We start from the raw sequence: 26,950 nt of genomic DNA, 5'->3' as shown, positions 1-26,950 counted from the left end.
TCTTCCTAAGTAGGGACCAGTTCAGCCACCTCCCTGCTGGGCCCCCCTCGGGCCCCGAGAGAGACACGCCTGGGCCAGGGGTTAGCGAGGAGTTAGTTAGGGTACTTCTGGAGAGGCTGGACGTGTTCAAGTCTGCTGGTCCGGACGATCTTCACCCTAGGGTTCTACAGGAACTGGCTGAGGTCATTGCGGGACCCCTGGCGCGGCTCTATGAGCACTCGTGGTGCTCTGGCGAGGTGCCGGAGGACTGGAAGAGGGCCAATGTGGTCCCTATCTTCAAAAAGGAAAAAAAAGAGGACCCGGGAAATTACAGGCCAGTTAGTCTTACCTCAATCCCGGGTAAGCTCTTTGAAAAAATTATCCTGGCACACATCCAGGAGGGCCTTGCGGGGGAATGCATGCTTAGGGGCAACCAACATGGGTTCATCAGTGGCAGGTCTTGTCAGACCAACCTGGTGGCCTTTTACGATCAGGTCACCAAATCATTAGACGCAGGGGTTGCTGTGGATGTAGTCTTTTTGGACTTCCGGAAGGCTTTCGACACTGTCTCTCACCCTGTCCTCATCAAAAAGCTGGGAGACTGTGGTGTTGATGCCCACACGGTCAAATGGGTCGCCAACTGGTTGGAGGGCCGTACCCAGAGGGTGGTAGTGGATGGGTTCTTCTCGACCTGGAAGGATGTGGGCAGTGGGGTTCCGCAGGGCTCGGTCCTCGGGCCCGCACTGTTCAACATCTTCATCAGTGACTTGGATGACGGGGTAGAAAGCACCCTGTTCAAGTTTGCTGATGACACTAAGATGTGGGGGGATGTGGGTGCACTAGAAGGGTGCAATAGGCTACAAGCTGACCTTGACAGGTTGCAACGGTGGGCGGATGAGAATAGGATGGGGTTTAACACTGATAAGTGCAAGGTGTTGCACATGGGGAGGAAGAACCGGCACCACACTTACAGGTTGGGGAACTCCCCTCTTGCCAGCACGGAGACGGAAAAGGATCTTGGAGTCGTCATTGACTCCACGATGAACATGGGCCGGCAGTGTGGGGAGGCAGTCAAGAAGGCCAACCGTACCCTGTCATGCATCCACAGATGCAGCTCGAGCAGGTCCAGGGAGGTGATCCTCCCCCTCTATGCGGCACTGGTCAGGCCGCAGCTGGAGTACTGCGTCCAGTTCTGGGCGCCACACTTCAAGAGGGACGTGGACAATATGGAAAGAGTTCAGAGGAGGGCCACTCGTATGATCAGGGGTCAGCAGGGCAGGCCTTATGAGGAGAGGCTACGGGACCTGAACCTGTTTAGCCTCCACAAAAGAAGGTTAAGGGGGGACCTTGTGGCCTGCTACAAACTGGTCAGGGGGGATCAGCAGGTATTGGGGGAGTCCCTGTTCCCCCGTGCGCTGCCAGGAGTGACCAGGAATAACGGTCACAAACTGGCGGAGGGTAAGTTTAGATTAGATATTAGGAGGCGCTACTTCACAGTCAGGGCGGCTAGGGCCTGGAACCGGCTTCCAAGGGAAGTGGTGCAGGCTCCTAGCCTGGGGATTTTTAAAAGGAAGTTAGATGAGCACCTTGCCGGGGTCATGTGACCCCGGTGCTCTTTCCTGCTAAGGCAGGGGGTCGGACTAGATGATCTACCTAGGTCCCTTCCGACTCTAGCTACTATGAAACTATGAAACTATAAGATATGAACCCAATTGATCTAAGTTTAATATACAAATGTTTCTGTTTAGTTAAACCCTGTGGTGTCAGGCCCTCACCTGGTATTAGTCAAGGTAGCTGTACTGAAATCAGTGGAGTTAGAAATGTAGATCAACCGAGCCTATAACTTGCTCTCTCCACCAGAACCGGACAGGAAACATCCTCTCACTGAACAGAAATCAACAGTAGTGCCCCCTTTTGAGCATAAGGATCATGCTCACTCTCTCTCTTACATCGAGACATTTTGGGATTTGGAAAGGCAAGTCAGCCTTAAGACGAACATGAGCCTCCAATGCGATGCTGCGGCTAGTAAAGCGACCAAAATGCTGGCGTGCATCCATAGATGCTTCTCGAGCAAATCCCGGGACGTCATTCTCCCCTTGTACTCGGCCTTGGTGAGGCCGCAGCTGGAGTACTGCGTCCAGTTTTGGGCTCCACAATTCAAAAACAATGTGGAGAAGCTTGAGAGAGTGCAGAGGAGAGCCACGCGCATGATCAGAGGTCAGGAAAACAGATCTTACGATGACAGGCTGAGAGACATGGGACGATGACAGGCTGAGAGACATGGGACTCTTTAGCCTGGAAAAGCGCAGGCTCAGGGGTGATCTGATGGCCACCTATAAGTTTATCAGGGGTGACCACCAGGATATGGGGGAACATCTGTTCACCAGAGCGCCCCAAGGGATGACGAGGTCGAACGGTCACAAACTCCTGCAAGACCGTTTCAGGCTGGACATAAGGAAGAATTTCTTTACTGTCCGAGCCCCCAAGGTCTGGAACAGTCTGCCAGCGGAGGTGGTTCAAGCAACTACACTGAACACCTTCAAGAGTAAATTGGATGCTTATCTTGCTGGGATCCTATGACCCCAGCTGACTGCAGGGGGCTGGACTCGATGATCTCCCGAGGTCCCTTCCAGCCCTAATGTCTATGAAATCTATGAAATCTATAATATATTAAAGGGAAGACAAATTAGTAGGCAAAGGTCCAACTCAAATTATTAATTGCAGGAAAACTGGTGGGCTGAGAGTGATAAACAATCGGAAACCAGGCCAAGATGGCTACAGGGAAATTTGTCATCAGGGAATTTTCTAGATTTTATCCATTATCAAAATTCAGAAAAGTGAGATTGATTCTCCAAACTCTCACACATGTATATTTCAGGGCCAGCTCCAGGAGCTCTGCTTTTCTAGATGAATAAGCAAATATCCAAACTTAGTATCCCACAGTTACTGAGCGTTTTGCTGTTCCAAATATTTTATACTACTTATTTTATTTGTTTAAGGTTTTCAATCTCTCTCCAAAATACAATAAATAGAAAATTACATTTCAAAAACAGTTCCAGCTGGTTCAGCTTGTGTTATCTAAACATCCCAAACCAGCACCTGCCTCCTACTCTAGTCAGGAAAAACCTGGGAACACAAAGATGCACCCTGAAAGTTTTAGCATGAAATTAGATGTTACAATTAAACATTAAGGGCACTTAAATCATGAAGGATTACACAGTCATGCTCATTAGCAACTGCTAAGTGCCTTCTAAGTGTCTTAACCCTTACCTCAAATAGCATAATTTTATCATTGTGCTGTGCTAACCAATCTGACTTAGTCTAACTTCCAATTGTTCATGGGAGATCAAAGGACCAATTCACAGTTCTCCGTATCCCAAGAGGCACTGCTTCCAGTTGGACCAGTTGTCCACCTGGACTCTGATGCCTTCTTCCATGCAGTGACAGCCTGGGCAGCAGAAGAGCAACTGGTGACTAGGGAGGTGAGTAGGGAGGGAAGGTGCCAAACTGCATACACAGCACACCACTCACACATGAGTGACGGTGTGGGGGGAGGCGATGAATGTTCACATGGTGCACCATGGGCTGCTACCCAGCACTGACAGGGAAGCTCCTGGGCCATCAAGGATGGCTGCTTCCTCACTGCCTCCCCCACGTCCAGTAGTGCTGCTTGATGGTAGCCAAAGGCAATTCGGGATGAGGGTATGTGAGCGGTGGGCTGTGTATGTAAGCTGGTGGGGGTTGTGCTCTGCGTGTGCATGCGCTGTGCTGGTGGGTGTGGGTTGCAGCTAGAGCTGGCAAACAGGGCAGGCATAGAGCAGACTTGTCAGGTCCTAGCCACACCCGCACTCGCCAACCCTCTAGCACTACCTTAGAGTTGTGCACCTTACAGAGGGCATTAACCTCAAACATATCACTGCTAGTGACAGCAGGGGCTAACTGTAATGTGTAAACTTGCTCTTCCACTCTGGAACAAGTACACAAATTTTATCTTGCAACCTGAAGCAAAACACAGCTGCCAGCTGAAATTGTACTACATGCTTTAAAAAAGGTTTTTATTTACATTCATACACTAGATGGATCAAGATGAACTCTTCAGGGAATAGCAAACCATATAACTGACCTGATGTTCCAGTAACTGCACTGCTATTACTCTGGGGTCTCTCCAAGTCGATCAGCAGTTCATCAGAGTCATTTTCACTAACATTAGCTTTTTCATGCTCCTTCTCACTAAGGTCAAGAGCTACGATAGGCCCTCGAATTGCCTCTTTTGAGACATAGCAGCATGCCAGGCCCACTTCTTGCTCTAAGGCAGTGCGAGTTAAAAAGCTTGAGTCAATTAGTCGTAGGTCACAGTATTTCAATGACCTAGAAAACCAAACCCAAGAAACAGGATGTTTTATGGTTCTCTGGATTGTAAAGAGTTACTTTCACTATTAAATTCAAATTGTTAAGAGAACATCTATTAGCAATTCTATCAGTAGAAATTAAATTAGTTTAGCCCATGAACTATGGTCCTTCATACTTGGTACAGCTGTTCAATTAACTGCACAATGTCTAAACCATTTCAAGCAATTTACTTTTTATATGCACATTTTTGTACAGCTGAGAGAAGCTGTACCCAAAGGAAGGCTTCAAAAATCTCTCAGAAATTTGCACAAAATCAGCATGTTGTATCAGCATCTCTGACAGCTTTACATTTACTCTGATAACCATTACAACTTCTAAAAACAACATTTATATTGCAGTAGTTCAAATGGTACCTGGGCAAAGTTTCTCCTAGAGGGTCTTTGCCAGTTAGGATAACAATGCAAGGTAGACCTTCTAAATCCTGGTAGGTACGAGGAACCCAGTCATCCTGTTCACTGCCTCTCCAAGCCTGTGAAGAGAAAATGTCCAGACAAGCATGGATTCTATATTTTTATTTTTAACTTGATTTTAACTTTTACAATTTTTTTTTTTTCCTCTGCACATGGTTCAGTATATCAACACCCAACAGGGAAGGTAACCTATGGGCTAGCATGCATTTTTCCAGGTAGCCAAATACTAGGCAAACAATAAATGCGTAATAAGGTGCATGTTTTTGGGTTAGTAACGTACAAGTGGCTGAGGTATTAGCAATGAATCAGTAAACATCTTTGGGTATTATCCACACTCCCTCCACCCTTTCATACAATAGCACAATGATCCCAGTGGAGCACAGCTGTATTGTTAGGTACAGCTCCTTAAAAATCTTGCTACACCTTGAGCAGGAGAATCTAACTGACTTCACTGCACTTTTATCCCCCTTACTGCCCACCCCTCTTGAAGAGGCAGGCAGGTTTAAATTACAGAATGTCCTTTTAAAAAAGAAAGTCTCTCTCAGAATGGAAAGTAAAATAGAAGGCCTTATTGCTTTCTGAATTAACACCTATTAGTAGTTCAGAATATTATTGTATTTGAAGAATCTGCCTCACCTTAATAATGAACAGGAATCAGTTGTGAAATATATTCCCATACTTCAGCCTTGCAAAACTCTCAGGGAAATTTAGCATCTGAGGCACAAAATCTACTTCGCCAACTGAATCATGAATATTATTATAAAAAAAAAAACCTTAACAGGTTTTAATTGCTCATTGAAGATATGAGAATGTGCTACTATTCTGGAGGGAGAAGACTGGCAAAAATATGAAAATACCTAAAGAAGTGTGTTTGTACCAGAAAGCTTGCAAAGGACAATTTTTCCAACTATTTAGTCAGTCTAATAAAAGATATCACATTTACCCAAAGAAACTTGTCATAATATAACCTGCACATTTGTGTCTTCACAGATTACTTAGATTTGTGCAACCTCTGTGACAAACGTGTAAAGCCGGGAAGAACAATTCAATGTTGTTTTTATCTCAGCTTGTCAATTCTCCACCTGGGTGCTCTATTTTCTCTCTCTCCTCTCCCACACCTCAGAAAGGTCACATCTTATGAGTCATTTCTTCTCAGGCAAAGGAACAGGCTTGAAAAGGAAGACTCAGCAGCAGATCAATGACTCAATATGCTGTTCTATATTTAAAAATTTCCACTGTGAAAAACCAAATGACTATTTATCTCTTGGGCTTACAGGTAGCACTTAATCTCTTCTGCTATACACTAGACAAGGGGTAGGCAGTTTATTTGGGCCCAAGAGTCACATAGGGAGTTTTGCGGAGCTGTTGTGCACCAGGTCAGCACCTGCTTCCCCACCCCCAACTCACCAAAACTCCCTTTGTGGGAGGGGGCTGTGGGCAGGTGGGGAGCAGTATTCAGGAGCAGGATGGGCAGGCGAAGCTGGGATCATGCAGCTAGGTCAAGGGCCAGTGACAGTACAAGGCTGTGGCCCAGAGCAGAGCCACAATCTGGCCCACACATCCCTGCGACTGGTGTGGGTTCAGTGGGCAGGGGCATGCAGGGAGCAGATCATGGCTGTCCCAGCCCTGGCCCCGCACTGTCATTGCCCCAAGATCCTGAACCTGGCTCCAGATGCAGCTCCCAGCAGGTTTTCACGGAGAGCCCAGGATCACGGCACAGTGACAGTGTGGGGCCAGGGCAGAGAGGCAATGGACTCCTCACACATCCCTGCCCTCAGAACCAGGGTACTGTCCTGGCTCCAGCCCTGTGCTGTCACAGCCCCATGATCACAGGGCACGCAGCTGGGGGATATTTGCATCCAGGTCTGGGGCAGAGGCCAGGGTCTTGGGGCAGTGACAGCGCAGAGCCAGGCCTGGACAAAGCCTCAATCTGCTCCCTGCATGCCCCTGCCCATGGAACCTGCACCCATTGCAGGGACTTCCAGGCAGCGGATCATGGCTCTGCCCCAGGGCCCAGCCCCATGCTGTCACTGCCCCAAGATGCTCGGGTCTCCCTGGCCCTGGACACCTATCTCACTCTTAGACACTGCTCCCCACCACCAGGGCAGCCAGGAAATGGAATTGACTGACAGTCCACTCCAGCCCCACTGTGCGCCGAGGGACAACAAGGCCAGCTGCATGTGCCACAGCCTGGGCGGCCCCCGTGACTGGGCCAGACAGGGCCAAGGGACCTGCTGTGGGTCAGGCAAAAATTGCTCCATGGGCCAGGTTTGGCACACAGGCATATTTTGCCTGCCCCTGCACTAACCTCTCACATATCAGGACCCCACAGAACAGTCCCCTGTTAAAAAACATAAAAGGAACATAAAAATGAAACCCATTTACAGCAGTCTAAAACACAATAAGAATAATCTTACAAAGTATGGTACAAAAAACCTGTACATCCAGAGGTTTATGCTTTTCTTGAATTTCTAGTGACCAAATTGGGAGTTAATATTATCTCAGTGTTAAAATAAATGCTGTTCAAATAAGCAAGGGTCTACTGTAGCCCTATTTTATTTCCCCACCCAAAGAGTTTACTGATTTCTGCAGCTTGTGTGTAGCAGATTTTTGGAAATAATGCAAATGGTTCCGACTGTCTTCTATCCTCAGCATGTAGGTTCAGTTAGCAGGTCTGTACCACTTTGGACACACGAGGCCACATTCACATATCATCCAGAACAGCGTAAACAACTTTGGACACTTTTGGTATGTACACTGCTGGGAATGGAGATGGGATTTAGGTGCATAATTGTGAGCATGTGGGCATGTTTCAGTGCTGATAGTTTTTTTCCACCCTGCATCTGATGTGAAATATGAAAACAAATGTTGGACCTGAAGAGAAGATATTGTGTCTTATCTTGTGTGGGAGAGTTAGTTGAGAACAGCTAGTTTAGAGGTTTCTCAATCTCTACTTGATTATGGGTTGTTGTTTTTTTCACAGCTTCAAGGATTCCCTGCTGTCTTAGTGGGTTTGATACCAATCCCAACTCTAGCCCCTGCTGCTGTCCTGGCAATGTTACAGGGGGCACAAATGTTTAACAAGAGTCCAGTGAAAAATTACCACAGCATGATTATAGCCTAGGATCACTCTTACAAGCCCAGAAACAGCCTATAGGAAACAGCTTCATGTAAGGAAGCAGTAATGGGCAGACGAAAACCTCATGGTGTTTAACACCGAAAAATGCAAGGTTCTCCACCTTGGGAGGAAAAACCTGCAGCACCCTTATAGGCTCGGCAGTGCTACGTTGGTTAGCACTACAGAAGAAAAAGACTTGGGGGTCATCACTGACCACAAGATGAACATGAGCCTGCAATGCGATGCTGCGGCTAGTAAAGTGACCAAAATGCTGGCGTGCATCCATAGATGCTTCTCGAGCAAATCCCGGGACGTCATTCTCCCCTTGTACTCGGCCTTGGTGAGGCCGCAGCTGGAGTACTGCGTCCAGTTTTGGGCTCCACAATTCAAAAACAATGTGGAGAAGCTTGAGAGAGTCCAGAGGAGAGCCACGTGCATGATCAGAGGTCAGGAAAACAGATCTTACGATGACAGGCTGAGAGCCATGGGACTCTTTAGCCTGCAAAAGCGCAGGCTCAGGGGTGATCTGATGGCCACCTATAAGTTTATCAGGGGTGACCACCAGGATATGGGGGAACATCTGTTCACCAGAGCGCCCCAAGGGATGACGAGGTCGAACGGTCACAAACTCCTGCAAGAGCGTTTCAGGCTGGACATAAGGAAGAATTTCTTTACTGTCCGAGCCCCCAAGGTCTGGAACAGTCTGCCAGCGGAGGTGGTTCAAGCACCTACATTGAACACCTTCAAGAGTAAATTGGATGCTTATCTTGCTGGGATCCTATGACCCCAGCTGACTTCCTGCCCTTTGGGCAGGGGGCTGGACTCGATGATCTCCCGAGGTCCCTTCCAGCCCTAATGTCTATGAAATCTATGAAGGAAGCTCCTTGGGAAGCAGCTCTTTGGTACCCCCTTCCCCCACCCCCAGCATACCTGCAGTAGTGTAACAAGGGGAAAGGGGTGTGAGGCCTGTGCCCATACCACCCTATCTCCAGATATGGTAGTAGGCAAGGAGCTGCACCTCCCATGACAAAACTCGGTGGCAGAAAGAGGTCGGGGGAAGGTAATTCTATTCCACTCAACCCCTCCTCTCTGAACAGGACACAGGGCAGCCCAGTGTCTGCACCTGCCATAGTGGAGACACCCAGATTCCCAGGGGGGAGTAGTATCCCGGCAGCCAGAATACCTTCTTGCGGCCAGAATGCAGTGAGTCTGCTCCTTACCTGCAGCAGCAGTTGCCACCAGAGTGTGGCGAGAGCAGGGGCAGGTAAAACTCTGCCCTGCACCCCTCCCCCTCTCCAGTGGTTGCACTCTGCAGAAGGTACTGCAAGGGCTTGCTACATCTCCATATGCCCTAGGGACATGCTCTGAGAAGTAATGGCTGGGAATGTCCCCTGCACTTTTCCTGTGCTAAGTACACCTTGGTCAAAATGAAGGATATGTCCCATGGGCTCCAATTTGTACATCACTGCACATCTCATAAAATGGGTGTGAATAGGATGACTAGTCAGAAAACAGCCCTCCAAGTGCTGCTAACTACAGACCAGGTAACTCAGAAAATGCCCTTCCACTACCACCAACCGTTCCAGGAAAAGCAGTCTGTTTCCAGTAGTTTTGATATCCAGTAGTTTCATTAATGCTGGCAAGCTCACTGCAGGAGACAGCCTTGGCTAAGAATGTCATGCACTAGCAAAGCCATGCTTGCTAAAGTTCTAATCAAAATGTTCAGCATGGCACAGATCAGTTGTGAAGAGGAGGCCTTCATCATGCATTGGACTGAAAGGAGATGTAGTCCTATGCCAGGAGAATACTTTACCAGCTATCAAGACAGTAGAAGACAAACTAGACAGACACAGATGAAACAGAATTAGTTCACCTGGTGAGAAGCAAGATGTGCTCTCAAAGATTCAAGAAAGTAACCTATCAGGAATTTAACAAAGATTATTTCATGCTGTTGTTTAGTTTTGCAAGCAAGATAACATGCTGCACTTAGGTTAACAATGCCAAATTATTGTTCTGACCCTTAAAGTGATTACAAAAATATACTATACCTGCACAGTGAGAACTGTTAATTATGCCCCTTTTTCTACACAAGAATTAACATACAAACCCATAAGATCTGTAGGCAGGCACACAAGATCTGTACATTTACACAGGTATTGTAGTTGGATGCAGAAACATTCAACTGCTGCTAACCTTTAACCGTGTCACAAAGTGCTTGGCAACCAAGAGCTCTGAAGCAGGATTCCCAAGAAGGATCTCAAAACGATACTGCAGACCCAATTTGTCTCGCACTTCTTGCAATCTCTCTTTTGCCAACATTGCCAGCTGCAAGGAGGGAACTCTAATAATAAGCATGTGGCCACAACCATTTTTATCCTTTCCTGGTGAAGTGATGAGATCATCCATGATGCTGAGGGTCTCAGGTGTACTGTGGTCTCTAAGTGAAGCCATGGTTGTGAGGGCCATCAAAGCTTGTGAATACTGCTGAATGAGAAGGTAGCAACGAATCACCATGCTGTGCAGCCTGGGGTACCTTTAAAGAAATACAGTTACACATTAATGGATATGTTAAATAAAATCACCAGATGAAGATCTGGAAATAAGTAGGCCCAGATGGCAAAAGAGGAGCTCATTTTATGTGTAGTACATGGAAACTGAATTTCTCAACTTCTGCTTGAGGTTGGATGCATCAAATAGAGTTTTACATAGGTAAGCACAGCACTGTACAAGTAGACAAGATTTTGAATGAAGACCTGGCCATACTGAAATAAATAGGATTCAGAGGGATCAGGATTTCACCCATAGTTTTTACTGCAGGAGGTCAATCCAACTTGAACGGAGTAAGCACCAGCACAGATGTGTACAATACAGGTGGATGAGTCCATTTCTCATATCTGCCCCAGGTTTTTTTCCGCCTATCAACTTGAAAGGCCATCACTGGAAAGTTGTATAGAAGAAGCAAGTTTTAAGGCAGGCTATAAAAGTACATCGCTCACCCAAATTATCAAGTTGTATTTACCAATGTACTAAAGCAGGATTTCAACAAGTTGAATCAACAATTCAGCTTTTTGGCTATCCAGCCCTGTATATTTTTGAGAGGCTAAATTTAATGACAATGGATCTGAATAAATGTGAAAATAGGGGTGCACCAATAAAGATTTTCTTGGCTGATACCGATGGCCAATGATTAACCAGCCATATTTGCCAACACCAATCCAACAGCCAATTTACAGGAATGCAGCTTGGAGAGCAGCATCCAGCCAATAAGTCTGTGGTGGGGGGAATAAAAAGGGACATGGGGAGGGCAGACTGAGGCCCCCACAGTGAGGGAGGGAGTGAGGCAGAGGCATGGGCAAGGGGAGGGGCAGGGACTGGCAGGAAATGTGACCCCACCAGGAGCATGATGGAGCCATGGGCACCTACCATCTGCTACTGCACTCACCCCTGGGGGAGGTGTAGGGGGCATGTACCCCCCCTGGATTTGTGTGAAGCGGGTGGGGCTGAGGCTGCACAGGGCTGCACTCTGGGTCAGCAGTGGAAGGCTCTGGGAGAGGAGGCTATGCCCTCCTGACGCTTGTCCAGCCAGGGTGAAGCGGAGCTGCTGCACTGCCTCCGGACAAGTGGTATGCAGTGGCCAGAGCTGCTGCGGCCTCCCCGCACCACCCCAGCCTGGCTGGGTGAGTGGTGGCAGGGTATGGGGGGGGGGGCACGGATGTGTGCCCCCAGATTTGTGCGGGGTAGGCGGAGCGGGGGCTGCTCCAGGCTGTGCTCTGAGCAGGTGGCAGGGCCTATGGAGAATTTTAGGGTGGCTGCAGCCCTCCCATAGCCTTCACTCCACCACCTGCCCCACCCCGATCCAGGGGCACACTCCCTCCCCCGCATGCCCTGCTGCTGCTGCTCGCCCAGCCGGGGCAGGGCAGGGTGAGGCAAAGACGCAGCTCATCCAGGAGGCATAGGGAGACCGGGGTGGCTCAGGGATGCTGAGTGCCCTTGTCCAGAGGCAGTGCAGTGGCTCCACCCCACCCCACCCCACCCCAGCTGGGCAAGCAGCAGGAAGGCAGAGCCTCTGCTCCCAGCACCTTTCACCACCCACCCAGAACACAGCCCAGTGCAGCCCTGGCCCCACTCGCCCCATGTAGATCCAGGGGCACATGTCCCCCGCCATGCCCTGCCGGACCAGCAGTGTATAGCAGTGAGAACCTCTGGATGAGCTGTCAGATGAGCAGCTCCTGGACCGGTGAACTGCAGCAGCAGGTGCCGCCCACCCCCTCCCCATGCCCCCCCTGCCCCGGTTGGGCAGCCCTTGCCCCAGCCCCAATTTCTCCCTTGCTGCCAGGGCACTGATCTGCACCCCCACCACAACGGAGTTACCAGCTTGAGGCAGCTGTGTCCAGTGTGGTAAAGGAACCAATCCCCCTTTTATAACATCGTTCCTATAGGAAAACTGGTTCTGAGTTACAATGTTTCGACTTAACACGTGGTTTTCAGGAACCAATTGCATCGTAAGTCGGAGGACTGCCTGCACCTGGGAATAGACTATAGGTCATATCAATTCCTGTGACACTCCATTTGTCACATTCCTCCAACTAAGCATGCATATTCCATTATACTTTGGCCTATATGGGGAGTTTCCAAAATCTCCGAGAGAATTAGGATCATTTTTCAGCATAATGTGCAATTCTGAATCACTTTGGCACTATTTAAAAGAACACTACTGAGCCTTTGATACTAGTCTTATGTGGTACTACAGCAAAAAACTCTTTCACAAATAAATTTCTTCATCCCTAAGAATTCCTTGTCCATTCCTTTAATTACTTAATCATATTTATTAAACATGATGTTCCCTTTTATAAATCTGTGCTGACTGCTTTTGACCTGCCTGCACCAAGAGGTCTGCAAATAATTCTGTGGTCTTTAGCCCAATAAGTTTTAAAAGCACTCTTTGCTCAAATAAAGGAAAATTCACAACTGTGATCCTAATAAAAAAATACTAGAATGGCTGAATTTTTCCTTAGAAATGCTAAGCCTGGACAATCTGTCTACCTAAGTAATCTCCTTAACCTGAAGAGCCTTGTTTCATAAAACAGAATGACAGAATGATCCCCACGACAAAAAATGAACCTAAAATTCGTAGGAAAGATAGCACGGAAACATAACACTACCACAGAACACAGAAATTAAGGTCAGTTGGCAGAATCAAAAATTACATATATAGGTAATATACTCCTTAGAGAGATCAGCATTTTTTAAAGATATGACTGCCCTTCTCACCATATTTGGCTTCTCTTAGAATATGTTAGGCAGAAAGGAAGGCAGAATGGCACCTTAGGCCCCCTCTACACATTACAACAAAGGTGCAATTAACCAGTTAACAACAACCAATAAACTATAAAGTTATTCCACAGAAAATGTGTAATGTAGCTTGTTCCAATCGTGACATTAATGGAATGTGTGGCCACATGCTCCCCTATGGCGGGGAGCCCCATCAACTGTGGAGCTCTCAGCCACAGTGGTGTCCCATCCACTGCCAACCCTGCAGCTAACAAGGCTTGAAGTGGTTGCAGCATTCCTGGCGCTGCCCCCAATGTGAGCCTCATCAGCCATGGTGCTTGCTGGGAAAATGCTGCCCCTCTGCAAGCCTCATCAGGTGCAGGGCTCACAGCAGGAGCAGCGCTGTGAATGATGCCACCACTGCAAGCCTCAGCAGCTGTGGGGCTCACAATGAGGGCAGCAGCGAAAATGCTGCCACTGCTGCAAGTCCCGCACCTCAGGAAGCTCGCAGCAGCAGCAGCAGCAGCAGCAGCAGCAGCATTCTCCCTACTGTTTTTTTTGTTTGTTTTTTTTATAAATCAAATTTTGTATCTCAGGCCAAATCAGTCAAATCCATTCCAAATTCCATCAACTGAGCAGAGTTTTTTTTTCCTTTATTTGAGCAAACAGTGCTTTTAAAACTTATTGGGCTAAAGACCAGAGAATTATTTGCAGAGCTCAGTTGTTCACATCCATGTGGCACTACCACTGGCAAGCATCCTCCCAAACGCCTCAGCCTGGTGCTTCTGATATCCCCAACATACTACCATTGACAAGTACCTTACCTCCCAGACTCTTCAGCCTGGAGTTTCAGATACTTCCAAATCCATGGCAGGCATCCTACATGCAGGCCCAAGGCCAGAGGTCTTGCGGGGTTCGGATACTCCTGCGTCTTACTTTCCCTTCGCCAACAGATCAAAAGGCACGAGCTAGGGAGTAAACTCTCATCTCCATAAAATAGGCATGTAGCCAAGATCCTTCCATTGGGAGGCTATAGTAGACTTTCATAGAGGGCCTTGTCTCCAGTGCATTGGATGGGTCTCCACCCTTCACTACACAATGCCATTCAAAGTGATCTGATTTCAACAGGAAAACCACACCATGGCACCTCCTCAGGCTAAGCCAAAAGTGCTGCCCCACACTGCAAGCCCCACAGCCTACATCAGCTGTGAGGCTCACCTGCTGCAAGCCTTATGAGGTTTGGGGCTTGCAGCATGGGCAGTGGGAAGAGCTTTGCCACTGCTGTGAGCTCTGTGAGGTGCGGGCCTTGCAGCAGTGCTGGTGGAGCCAGGATTGTGATACTGGGCTCCTCCTACACCAACAAGAATGTGCAATGGGATATGAAACATGATCCCACAATCATGACTCCTGCTATACACGTGTGGCATGTCAGGAGGTGCAACTGCGTGGACTGTAATTGTGTGGAGATGCAATTGTGTAGATCCCATTGTGCCTCTACCTGTGTGTGTAGAGGGGTTCTTACTATCCTGTTCAGAAAGGCATTAACTTTTATAGGCAACAAACTACTTCATCTCAGTCTGTTGCAGTACATCCAGACTTCCTGATTATGAATATCTTATGGTACAGGACTGTTTAGTATTAAATGAGGAGATATGAAGCAACTGTTAGTTAAATCTAGCTTCAAATAACAGAGACCAAAAGTTAACGCCATGTGTCTATTTTTCCATTTGTTGAGTCTCAATCCAGTTACCAGCATCTATCACACTGTGATATCATACCTCCATCCAAAGTATATAAAATTGTAACCATATTCTGTATTTGGATCAGAATTAAGCACTGTTTGAAATTCTCTTCTTACTGTTTACCTTTCCAAGAGTGTGTTCACCATTTTTTCAAATGTTTCATCACATCTCAGCAGGGGGCTTGTGATTCCCCATTGTAGAGATTTGCTATATTCAGTTAAGCCAAAATATAGCTTTTCTTCACTGCCCACCTCGTCCTGTTCCAGAGAGATCAGAAACATAACAAAGGTCAGAGATAGTTTACACTTGTCACACAACCACAAACTCTAGTCAATACATAGATTCACAGAAGTAGAGTCGGAACGGACCTTGTAGATCATCAAGTCTGACCACCTGCCCTGGGCAAGAGAAAAAACCGGGCTCAAATGACCCTAGCCAGATAGACGTCAAGCCTCCTCTTAAAGACCCCCAGGGCAGAAGCCATCACCACTTCCCTTGGAAGTTGGTTCCAGATCCTAGCCGCCCTGACCGTGAAGTAGTGCCTTGGGCTGTCTAGTCTAAACCTACTGTCTAACAACTTGTGGCCATTATTTCTTGTCACTCCGGGGGGGCTCTAGGGGCTCTAGCCTAGGAAATGACCTGCTGGGTGGCACGGAAGTGGAAAGGGATCTTGGAGTCCTAGTGGACTCCAAGATGAACATGAGTCGGCAGTGTGACGAAACCATCAGAAAAGCCAATGGCACTTTATCGTGCATCAGCAGATGCATGACAAATAGGTCCAAGGAGGTGATACTTCCCCTCTATAGGGCGCTGGTCAGACCGCAGCTGGAGTACTGCGTGCAATTCTGGGCGCCGCACTTCACGAAGGATGCGGATAATCTGGAGAGGGTCCAGAGAAGGGCCACTCGTATGGTTAAGGGCCTGCAGGCCAAGCCCTACGAGGAGAGACTAGAGAAACTGGACCTTTTCAGCCTCCGCAAGAGAAGGTTGAGAGGCGACCTGGTGGCTGCCTATAAGTTCATCAGGGGGGCACAGAAGGGAATTGGTGAGTATTTATTCACCAAGGCGCCCCCGGGGGTTACAAGAAATAATGGCCACAAGCTAGAAGAGAGCAGATTTAGATTGGATATTAGGAGGAACTTCTTCACAGTTTGAGTGGCCAAGGTCTGGAACGGGCTCCCAAGGGAGGTGGTGCTCTCCCCTACCCTGGGGGTCTTCAAGCGAAGGCTAGATGTGTATCTAGCTGGGGTAATGTAGGCCCAGCACTCTTTCCTGCTTATGCAGGGGGTCGGGCTCGATGATCTATTGAGGTCCCTTCCAACCCTAGCATCTATGAATCTATGAAAAGGTCTCTCCCAAACCCTGCTGGTCCCCCCCAGTGAGTTTATAGATGGCCACCAGGTCCCCCCTCAGCCTTCTCCTGCAAAGGCTGAACAGGTTCAGGTCCTGTAGCCTCTCTTCGTAGGGTCTGCCCGGCTGTCCCCGGATCATGCGAGTGGCCCTCCTCTGGACCCTCTCAACGCTGTCCACATCCTTCCTGAAGTGCGGCGCCCAGAACTGAACACAGTACTCCAGCTACGGCCTGACCAGTGTCACATTCACGAGGAGGATCACCTCCCTGGCCCTGCTTGACATGCAGCTGTGGATGCACGACAAGGTACGGTTAGCCCTACTGATCGTGACCTTGCATTGTTGGCCCATGTTCATCTTGGACTCAACAATGACTCCAAGATCTTTCTGCCATCATGCTCTCAAGAAGGGATTTTCCCAGCTTATAAGTGTGCTGCTGGTTCCTACTGCCCAAGTGCAGCACTCTGCACTTGTCAGTATTGAAACCCATCCTATTTTCATTAGCCCACCCTTGTACTCTGTCCAGGTCCTGCTGTAATCTGTCTTTCCCTACTAGTGTGCCCACCTCACCCCAAATCTTGGTATCATCTGCAAATTCAAACAGACTGCTTTCCACCCCATCATCCAAGTCACTAATAAAGAAACTGAACAGTGCAGGCCCAAGGACCAAGCCCTGGGGGACTCCACTGCCCACTTCCCTCCAGGTCAAAAAAGACCTGTCCACCACCACGCTCTGAGTATGACCCTTCAGCCAATCTGCAATCCATCTGACTGTGTAGGCATCAATGCCTCAGTCACCTAGTTTTTTAATGAGGATGAGGTGGGAGGCTGTGTCAAAGGCCTTGCTGAGGTCCAGAAAGACTATATCCACAGTGACACCTGAGTCCAATGCTTTTGTGACCTGATCATAGAAGGCAATCAGGTTGGTCTGACAGGACCTGCCCCTAATGAAACCAAGCTGAGTGTGTAAGAAATGAATTCCAACCTGGAAAATAGATTTCTCCAAGATTTCTGTTTATACACCTGGGTTACACAAAATAGAATCTGACAGATGTAGAAGATGCTATAATTCAAGGCTCAGCAGTTACTTACAATACTTACTGTATTGTCCAATTGTATCCAGTGTACCTCATTGTTAGAGCTTATCCTGGACTGCTGCGTTTGTAGAGTGTAGGGAAAAGAGCTGACCTGAAGAACAAGGAGATTGAAAGCCTCAAGAACCTCTCTGCAATTTATAACTCTATCTGCCAATCCATGACTGGGTTCCCCATGTGACAGTGAACTTGAGATGGCGCTGTAGAAATAAAGAAAATGAAATGTCCATTTTGTATTTTTCAAATTCAACTGGTCAAAATAAAATCTCCAGATGAACAGTTCTACATGAATAGGTTCTCTGAAAAGAGCAAGAGATGCCCAAACCACCTAGATGACCTGCAGAGAAAAGTCCAGGAGTGAGAGAGAAAAATAAAACAAATAATAGAGCAAAGTCTTCCACCATGATATGACTAAATCAGCCTGCCAATTTAAGAAAGTACCAGAAGAAAGGATATTATAAACAAGCTGAATACAGATAAACTGTCTTTTAGCTGCAGAGAGCTGTTCCATGCATTTGCAGAAGGTAACTGAGTTCCTGATACAGAACCAGTCCTTACATACAAAACTCAAGGCCGGAGGACACTCTCCTGTGCTCACTTACTTCAGTGGACCTACAGGATACAACAGACCAAATCTGGAATTCCTCAGAGAAAACACAAATTTGTTTTTGGGAAAAAATAATTGACAAGATGCTTTCATCTCCTTCAGTTGAGGGTTACTTCATAGACTGTGTTTTGTATATTATACTTCTACCAACAAAAGGAGAGAGAGAGATAGCACGAGAGTAAGCGAGAGCACAAGAGCATGAGAGAGAGCATAAGAGACAGTGCAAAAGCGGCATACAAGAGTGCACACGTGTGGTCACAGGGCTAAAGGTCCATGAACAAGCTGCAACCAACATATACTTTGGACAGATCAGTTGTCCTTGAAAAGGAATAGAAAATTACCAGTGTGTTGGAAAGATATGTGTAGCTGCTGTTTATGCAACTTGCAAGTAACTGCTCCATATTGTTAAAATTTTGCAGAAAACTATGATCAATGTGATAGAAGATACACTCATGACTAAGTAATCTTATATTCAGGACAATATCAGGGTGAAGCTGAGGTGCTTGAATAAAATGAACTTGACCAGTATATGTCCTTGCTGGACTTCCCAACAGGCAGTAAGGTTGTTGCCAAACTTTATATGCTGTACCCCATGATGCTGACAATATGCCGTTGTATGGCTTGTTCCCAATAAAAGGGTTATCTCATGCCTCTTACAAGAACTCATTTTGATCAATTCCCTTTCCGTTGAGAAGGGGGATTCATAACAGCATGTGTTTGCATGGTGCATTTTCTGTTCAGACCAAACACTGCCATTTAACCTCCATACTCGTGATACTTTATCAATGTTCCCAACTTAAAAATCTTTGACTTGAAATTAACTATGGTTGCATTTAAAAAGAAGAAACACCTGTTACAGAAAAAGATAACAAATGACTCCCTCTCTTTGAGAGAGCTCTGTTTCTGAGAGAAAAATTTCAGTTCTATCTTCAATAAATCTATTTAAATGAAAAACATTAATAACAACAACTACAAAAAACCCCTTTGGTTTAAAAAATGTGGCTAACTGGAAACCTCCCAGTCAGCTAATCTAACCATGAACATGGAAAGAGCCTGAGGGAAGTAAGTGGTTTACTTTTGTGATACTGGATCAGAGTTCTCTTTTTTTATCTTATTTTGATAGAGAAGAAAGGCAGTTCTTTTAGCTCCAAGTACTCAAGTACCATTTTGTATGGCACAGAGTACACCATCAGTTGTTTCTCTCTGCTCACTGCCTGCCCAGAAGGAAAGGAAACTGGGAAAGCCCCAAGAAATTGGAGAATGTTGCTAGGAGGAGAAAAGAGACCATGAAGGACCATCCCCTATGGGAGGAGCTTTTTTAAAATCTAAAAATCTAAAGTTAAGTCTATTTATAGTGCCTTAAATTGAATCAGCATTATAAATTTAGAAATATCTAGAATGGGTAAAGCAAGTGATATATGTTTATATAGACTGAAATGGCTCAGGCACAAAGTAAAAGCAGACTCCTAGAGCACAGTTTTGACTTTGTTTTAAAACCCTCGTTTTGATTTTGTTTTAAAACCCTCATGTGAATAGACAAAGAAGAAATATTTTGTCTTGTTATTCCAAAGTACTTACCTTGTTAAATCCACATGAGCATTGTCGTGAACCAGCACAAACAGTGTGTATGGATTCTGCTTTACCCGTCTCATAAAAATTTCAAACTTAGCTTGGAGCTCATTGTCAAGGCGCACTACATATTTCTCTGCTCTCTGATAGGCTGTCCCATTGTCTTCAAGGCCCAAGTCTACAAGAACACCTGCCAAACATAAAAAATTAGAAAAGGGGGAAAATGTCCTTTCACTCTGGTGGTGACAGTGATTTTGCCATTTCTAGATTTTCTCCAAGGAGAGAGAGATGTACGGTAATTCCAGAGAGTCAAAACACTACTAGAAAAATGTCAGACCTACATAAAGATGCTCCAAAATTCCACTGACTTGGCTTTACACAGTGACAATAGGCCAAGTTTTCCCATGTTCTGCTAATGCATTATATCCCACTAGAAACAGAAAAGGTATTTTGCCTCCCACACCACTTCAAATATTTGTAAATATACAGATTTCTTGCCAATACTGTGTCAATCTTTTCTGCTTTCCTGAGACAAAGCTAAAATTGCTGCCACCTCCTACAGCCTTTTCCAAACAACAGGAAGTACAACATTTTGTGTGCAGTTCTTGTAAACTGTCTAACAAACTATACCTATATTCATAAGGCAGACAAAATGTATTCCTTGGTTTGCAATAGAAACTGTTTCCAAGTAATACTGTTAACAGCAGTCCACAGTAAAATATTTATTCTGGATTGTCATATTTTTAACTAACTATAAATCACTCAGTTAAAAAAACAGAACAAAGAAGACCTGCACTTACAGTTTACAACTATCCTGTGGAACTCCCTGCCATAAAACACTGCAGACCAAAAGTTGAAAGGGATTCAAAATGGATTACAAATGTATATAGATAATCCACAGTTACATTACACTGGATACTTTTAAAGAAAGCTCATAAATCCTGATGTTTCAGGCCACAGAACAATCATTGACAGACTATGTGAGACAATATCTCCTTCAATAAGGAGAGATTTTTGTGGGCGATAGCCTTTATTGGATCAACTGTATAGCTGGGAGGGACACAAGCTTTCAGGTACAAGTGCCATTCCTCAGGTCTAGACCTCAGGAGACACCTAAGGAAGGTTACTTCATACCCAAAAGCTTACCTTTCTCCCTCCCAACTATTACTGGTTCCATAAAAGATACCACCGACAAAAATCCTTGCGCCTCATATTTTTCCTGGACCACCACAGCTGCAACACCACCAAAACTCTCTCTCAACAGCAAAATCAGTCCATAAAAAAGGACATCATGAGCCTTCTACTTCTCTCTCTGGCTATTCCAGTCACAGAATTACTAATTGAGTCAACATGGCATTTCCTATGTTACAGTGTATGTGGATACAGGCATATTAAATTAAAAAAACAAACAAATCTGGGTTTAATACTATGACCAATAACAAGGACTTTAACTATAATATAGGAGCATATAGACTGGAGACATCTGAGAAAAACGGAGACCTGGGTGTGCTGTTTGATCATAGGATGACCAAGAGCTGCCAGTGCAATGCAGCAATGGAGTACAAAAAAAAAAAGCTAATGCAATTCTAGGTTGTACTAGGCAGGATATGTGCAGTAGAGACAAGGAGGGTATTAGTAGCATTGTATACTGTGTGACCCCATTTAGAATCCTGTATGCAGTTCTGGTCACCAGTTCAGGAAAGATGAACTAAAACTGAAATGAATTCAATGAAGGGCCTCTAAGATGGTTAAGGGAATGAAAACATTTTCTTAAGAAAGATTAAAGGAGCCTGGCTTTTCTCATATGGCTAAATGAAGATTCAGAGGGATATGGTCATATCTTACAAGTGCATTCATGGGTGAATATTTAGGCAAGAAAAGCATTTTTCAGGCTGAAAATAGGCCCAACACAAAAATCAAATGATTCCAGACTAGCTATGAATACATTTAAACTGGAAAGTAAAAGATTTCTAAATATCAGAAAAATCAAGTTTGAAATGGTGTTCCAAGCCCCACAGTTAGTAGGCAAAAACCTGATTTGCTTTAAGATGAAACTGGATACGTTTATGGAAAGGATGGTGTGAGAAGACAGGGAGTTATGGCTGAACAACCTGGGTGTTTGTGGTCCCCCAGGCTGGGACAAATACCTTATAGTGTGGGAAGTGTCTTGCAAACCCATCCCACTTCTTCAGGTCACCCATTGGGACCAGGAAAACTTTTTCACCTCATGAATGCTACCAACTTCTGGGTTTTTGGGGTTATTATTTATCTTTCGCTGAGGCACTGGAATATTGGCCACAGTTAAAGCTGGTGTTTTTTGACTGGGGTACATTGATGATCCCACTAGCACTTAGAAAACCAGAGGCTACCTGGGTAGAGGGGCCTTGTTCTGCTCAGGCTCGTATCACTCAAATTTGAGGTCACGAGGGAATTTTCCCCCTAGGTCAGATTGGCAAGGACTGTGAGGTTTTTTGCCTTTCCTGTAGCGTAGTTCTTTTCCTCAAAATTTCTGAGCATATGTTAACCAACTACTTCCTGTTGTAATAAAGGCATGGCATGAACAATACCTTCATCTCCATTTTACCTATGCCATCCTTCAGGGAGCTATTAATGTTCTCAGTATTGTGCTTTTTAGTCATGTGCAAAGGTTTGAAGTAGTGATTTTGGTGGCCCCTTGGGTTAATGACTTCCAGCCAAAGCAGGGGACTAGATTCAATGGCTCAGGTGGCCCTATCCACCCCATGTCCCTAAGAAAGTATGAAAAGACATTTGTTTATTCTTTCTTTTGCTTTCATATTGCTGGTTGTTGCCTCTGCTCAAAGATAATCCAACTGTTACAGAAACATAGCAGCGTCCTTTACAAGCTATGCAGTAGATGCAATAGATTTGTTTTTATGAAAGGTGACCCGTTAGACCTTTTTAGGCTCAAGGCACCCCTTGGAAAATGCCGGCTCTTAGTTTTCACTCTTTGAAATTAGAGCAATTCTTCTGTAGCAAAGAACTTATAAAAATCACTGCAAATCAGAAAATTTTTAACACTATGGATTCTTACGAGAAAGCTCCTGGGTTTATCTTGTGAATCATGTTTGCAGACATAACATGTGGCACACTTGACAGGATCTTAAGGTATCCCAGGAGCCCATAGCACCCTGGTTGAGACTCATTACTTTAGACCTTATATGACACTAACTGGACAAATGTGGGATTTGCAAAATAGAGTCTGGAACAGGTTATTCAAGCACTGCATGCCCGGTGTACATAGATGAACTAGTTTGATTTAATAAAAAAAACCTCCCTCTCCATTGCTTTACCTGATTGTCGAATCCGTTGAAGAGTCTGCTGGACCAGGACCTCTGAACGAGGAACTACAATGATGAAGTCTACTTTACTAAAGTGGCCCAGATCCAGACTTTGATTGCCACTGTCTGCTATAGCACAGACTTGGGACAAGAGCTTTCTGGCAATAGTAAGCTGTGGCTGGTAAATCTGGAAGGTGTCAACATCCAAATCTAATAAGAAAAGGCATCATATTTTAATTCAGTTTATGCTAAACAAATCTTCAAAATATTCTATCCTATATAGTATAACCTCATTAATCTGGATATAAAAAATCTGGAATTCTCAAAAATCTGGCACTTTTTAAAAATACGCTAAATTGGGGAGTAGTGGTGGCTGGCCCCAGAGCAGTGGAAAGGGAAGCTTGTATGCGGCAGCTGATGCTGCCATCCACCACCCTGTGCCACCACTCTGCACGTGGCCACTGCTCCGGGACTGGCTGCTGTTACCCTCCGCCGCCTTCCTCCCCCCTACCCGTACTGTTTCAAAAATCCAGAATTTTCAAATTTCCAGCAGGTGCTCGGCCCCGAGCATGCTGGATTCATGAGGTTATACTGTATTATCAACAAAAATTACTTAACAGAATAAATCCACTTACTTCCTAATGGCACTGTATAGAATTGATTTTTGCAATAAAAACATGGCTGAGGCTGGTGTACTGGACAACCAAGAGTGCTAGAATCATGAGGCTAGAGGGAGAACAAACAAGAGAGAGCCTGGCTCTGTAGGTTTGTTGTTACAGCAGTTATCTGGGAAAAGGGAACCCTGGGTTCTGGTCCCTTATCCATCCAAAACTTAAACATTTTACATTAAACAGTCTGGGTAAAAATCAAATATAATCCTGGAAGCAAGGAATAGATTCCTCCATCCAAGCCAAGTACCCTAACTGCAATGCTGCAGTCAGGCTCCTTCTTGCTTTTACTCCATTTAGCTTCATGATTCTTGCACTCTTGGCTTCAATGAGAGGGGTAGAGGTGCAGCCTCATAGAATATTCAACAGCCTGGTGATTGGAGCACTCTCCTAGGAAGTGGAAAATTTGCATTTCAAACTCCCCTTCCTGGATGAGTGCTGTAACTACTACAATCGGATGTCGAAAGATTGGTCCCAGCCATGCCTCCTCCTCAGGCCACATTCTTGAATAAGTACGATTGTGGCTGCAGTATTCTGCAATGAACTCAAAGCTGTTCCATGGATTTAGGAAGAGTTCAGGGAGCATCCCACTTCCATTCTGGATTGCTGCAGGATTTAGGTGCAAGCCAGACACCTATTTGCTTATGGATATATGTGGAAACTGAAATGTAAAGTCCTAAGAATCCAAAACATAGGTGAATAAACAATTTAGGCACCTACGGAATTTGGTGGCTACTAACACAGGGATAATTTGGATGAGTTAAGAATAGGGCCAGATTCAGGGAAGTTGCGGGGGTGGGGTGCAGTGGTGTACCCCCCATCTTTGAGTGGAGCATGAGCAGGTACCCCCTGCTCCATCCAAACTTTACAACCAACTGCCTGGAAGGGCCAGTTGTATTTCTATTTAGGCAGTGCTGAGAGAATCAATTAATTGAATGGATCATTATCAACTCCACTCCACGCATGTTAATGGCCCTCTATCCTTTTCTATCCTAGATGTTCCAATGTTCAAACTATCTTTTTTTTCTGAAATGTTTATATCTCTTAGCCATTCCTAGTAATGTCTCCTTTTTAACAGCCCTGAAGACTGTTTTTAGCTCTCCTAAAAACCCTTAACTTAGGTCTGGCAATATTAACTTGAGTGTAGAAATGAGGAACAGTGAAATACTGAGAGTCAAAATGCTCAAGAAGGCTGGATTTTGTTTTATGAATCTGAATGTAAGAGATGTATATTTCATTATAATGACTATGGGACTAATGACACAATATCTTTTAACTAGTTTTTGGATACTTTTCCTTTTTCTTAACACAAAATCTAGGAAATTGTGCACAATTCCAATCATACTTGCTTTTGCTTTGATCTTAAACTGAGTAATTTAACGCTAGCCCCCTAGAAAATAATAGAGCTTCTAGTTTCACTTTAACTGGAGAAAAATGTACTGTATTTTCAGAAGTGATTATGTGCCACACTATCTACAACTACCTTTTCAAAATTTTAGATTCACCATTGTTTAAGGCTCAAAGCAATAATACCTGTAACCCAGACAAGCTACTTTACATAATGAAGCATATACAACATAAAGCTCATACCTGTGTAAAAGGCCACACAGGTAGTCTGAGTACAGTCAGATACAGGACACAGATCTCCTTTGCTTTTACTTCAAGACAATGTTCTTTTCCCCAGGCATAACAGTGTGAGATCAGTCCAGAATTTAAGTCTTAAACAGGAATTTCTCCATGTTCTAGTTTGTGCATTGTACAAATTTAGAGTAAAATATTTTAGATTAAGAATTGTTAAGTAATATATTTTAGATTAAGGATTGTGAAGGGTAAAAAAAGGAAGCTGTTTGTGATACAGGTTTTGTGCCAAGATTATTGCTTTGCTTTCTCTTGTTGATGCATTCTGCCAGAAATGCTAATAATTTTGGCTCAATGCCTTCAGAATACTCTGAGACATGCATTTTATGACATCTACAAATAACTCTTTACATCTTATTAGAAAAATATTACCTGGTTCTTGTCCTGAAACCATGGCAGCTGCCTCCTGAGATGATAAACATTCGTTAACATCTCCATTAAAAGGGATTACAACACTGTCTCCTCGCTGATGCTGCATTTTCTCTAGCAACTTGTCCAAATCATCACCTATTTAAGAATTCAGAATAATGTGCATGAGTAGAGCTTAGTATAATTGATGGAAAACTTTATAGCACATATAGTCTAAATGATTGATGTCATATTTGCTATCCTCAATTTTACTAGTGGCTTACTATGAAGCTTAACTCCAAAAGGTAATCAGAACTGGACACTTTCGTATCTTTTCCTTTAGTTAGTAGTGATATTTGATAGTCACTGAGGAACAATTACAATGAAAATATGCTGACTGATCAGCACACAAGCCCTGTGCACTTCTGGATGCCTCACAATCAGATTCAGCACAAGTAGGGTAAGGATAGACTAAAACAGGATGGTAGCTCTCATTGCACTGGCCTGAAAGAAAGAGAACTCCTTTATACTCGGTATACCAAAGGCCACAGAAAGGAGAGAGAGTTATGGTACTCCTTACCCCTTTATTTCAACCCCTAAAAGAAGATATGCCAATACAAAGAACATTAAGAAATTTCCTCTTTTAGCAGGATCTTGAGTGTCTCCAATTCACTCACCCAAAGATGTATTTTTGAAATGTGATGCCAGGAAACTAACTTTTCCTGTGATGAGCTCATAACTGATCTCTTTTAAAAATTCACTGGTTGTAAGCATACTCTCTGCTAGGGCTCTAGACTGATATTGACCTAGAGAATGCAAAGGACATATCAAAATTAGATACAACCCACTGTCATTACAAACTCTTCAATTTGACTTTATAGAGGCAAAGTTAATCTTCAGCTATAGGTTTCCACCATCTTTTCAGAGAAGAGACTGGTAATATCAAGGAGTAAGATGTTCAAGCCTACTGCAACAGGAGGCAGGAGGATGAGATATGTCTATTTAGCACATTTCTTGCAAGTTACTGTCCACAAACATGTTGGCTGAGCTCTAGAATTAAAAGGAAATATGCAGTGTTAGCTTTTAGTCAATCCCTCAGAAGGATGGCAAACTTTGCTAAAATGTGAAGAGAAAATTATCACTAGAATCTGATTTGTCCACAGAGAAAGTAATAAATTCAGCTCCTCTCAGGCACACAAGTATGCAATGCAGACCTTCTGTAATGGCCACTAGTGAAAAATGGTACAGCTGAAGTAGTGTCCTGTGTTTCATACTGTTAAAAAATTAGTCATTTGGAAGGAAGGCATGGTGTCAGAGTAGTTAAGATCCCTGGCCCGTGAACAACAATAGTACCCAAGGACCTCAGAGCAAGCCGTGGGATGGAAACCATTTTGCTTGCTCTGAATTCAGGCGGAAGGCTGCCCTCAGCGAATCGAGCTGTAAATGG

General features: G+C 45.0%; 1 protein-coding gene across 13 annotated transcripts in view; it reads right to left on the bottom strand.

The window, feature by feature from the left end:
• The window catches only part of GREB1L (GREB1 like retinoic acid receptor coactivator), a 245,122-nt gene that overhangs the window by 23,839 nt on the left and 194,333 nt on the right, over positions 1–26,950 (bottom strand). For all 13 annotated transcript variants that reach the window (XM_090039779.1, XM_090039780.1, XM_090039777.1 and 10 more), the window contains 9 exons: positions 26,181–26,309; positions 25,528–25,662; positions 22,862–23,059; positions 19,560–19,740; positions 17,382–17,574; positions 15,054–15,187; positions 10,111–10,450; positions 4,743–4,858; positions 4,103–4,347 (listed from right to left, as the gene is read on the bottom strand). In XM_090039779.1, the coding sequence (XP_089895905.1) occupies positions 4,103–4,347; positions 4,743–4,858; positions 10,111–10,450; positions 15,054–15,187; positions 17,382–17,574; positions 19,560–19,740; positions 22,862–23,059; positions 25,528–25,662; positions 26,181–26,309 (1,671 nt within the window). The remainder of the gene's footprint in view (positions 1–4,102; positions 4,348–4,742; positions 4,859–10,110; positions 10,451–15,053; positions 15,188–17,381; positions 17,575–19,559; positions 19,741–22,861; positions 23,060–25,527; positions 25,663–26,180; positions 26,310–26,950) is intronic.

Source organism: Crocodylus siamensis, chromosome 3 (genome assembly GCF_052110815.1).
Source record: "Crocodylus siamensis isolate JL-2025a chromosome 3, ASM5211081v1, whole genome shotgun sequence".
Lineage (NCBI taxonomy): Eukaryota > Metazoa > Chordata > Crocodylia > Crocodylidae > Crocodylus > Crocodylus siamensis.
Note: the sequence above shows the minus strand (reverse complement) of the source record. Positions and strands in the feature narration are given on the sequence as shown.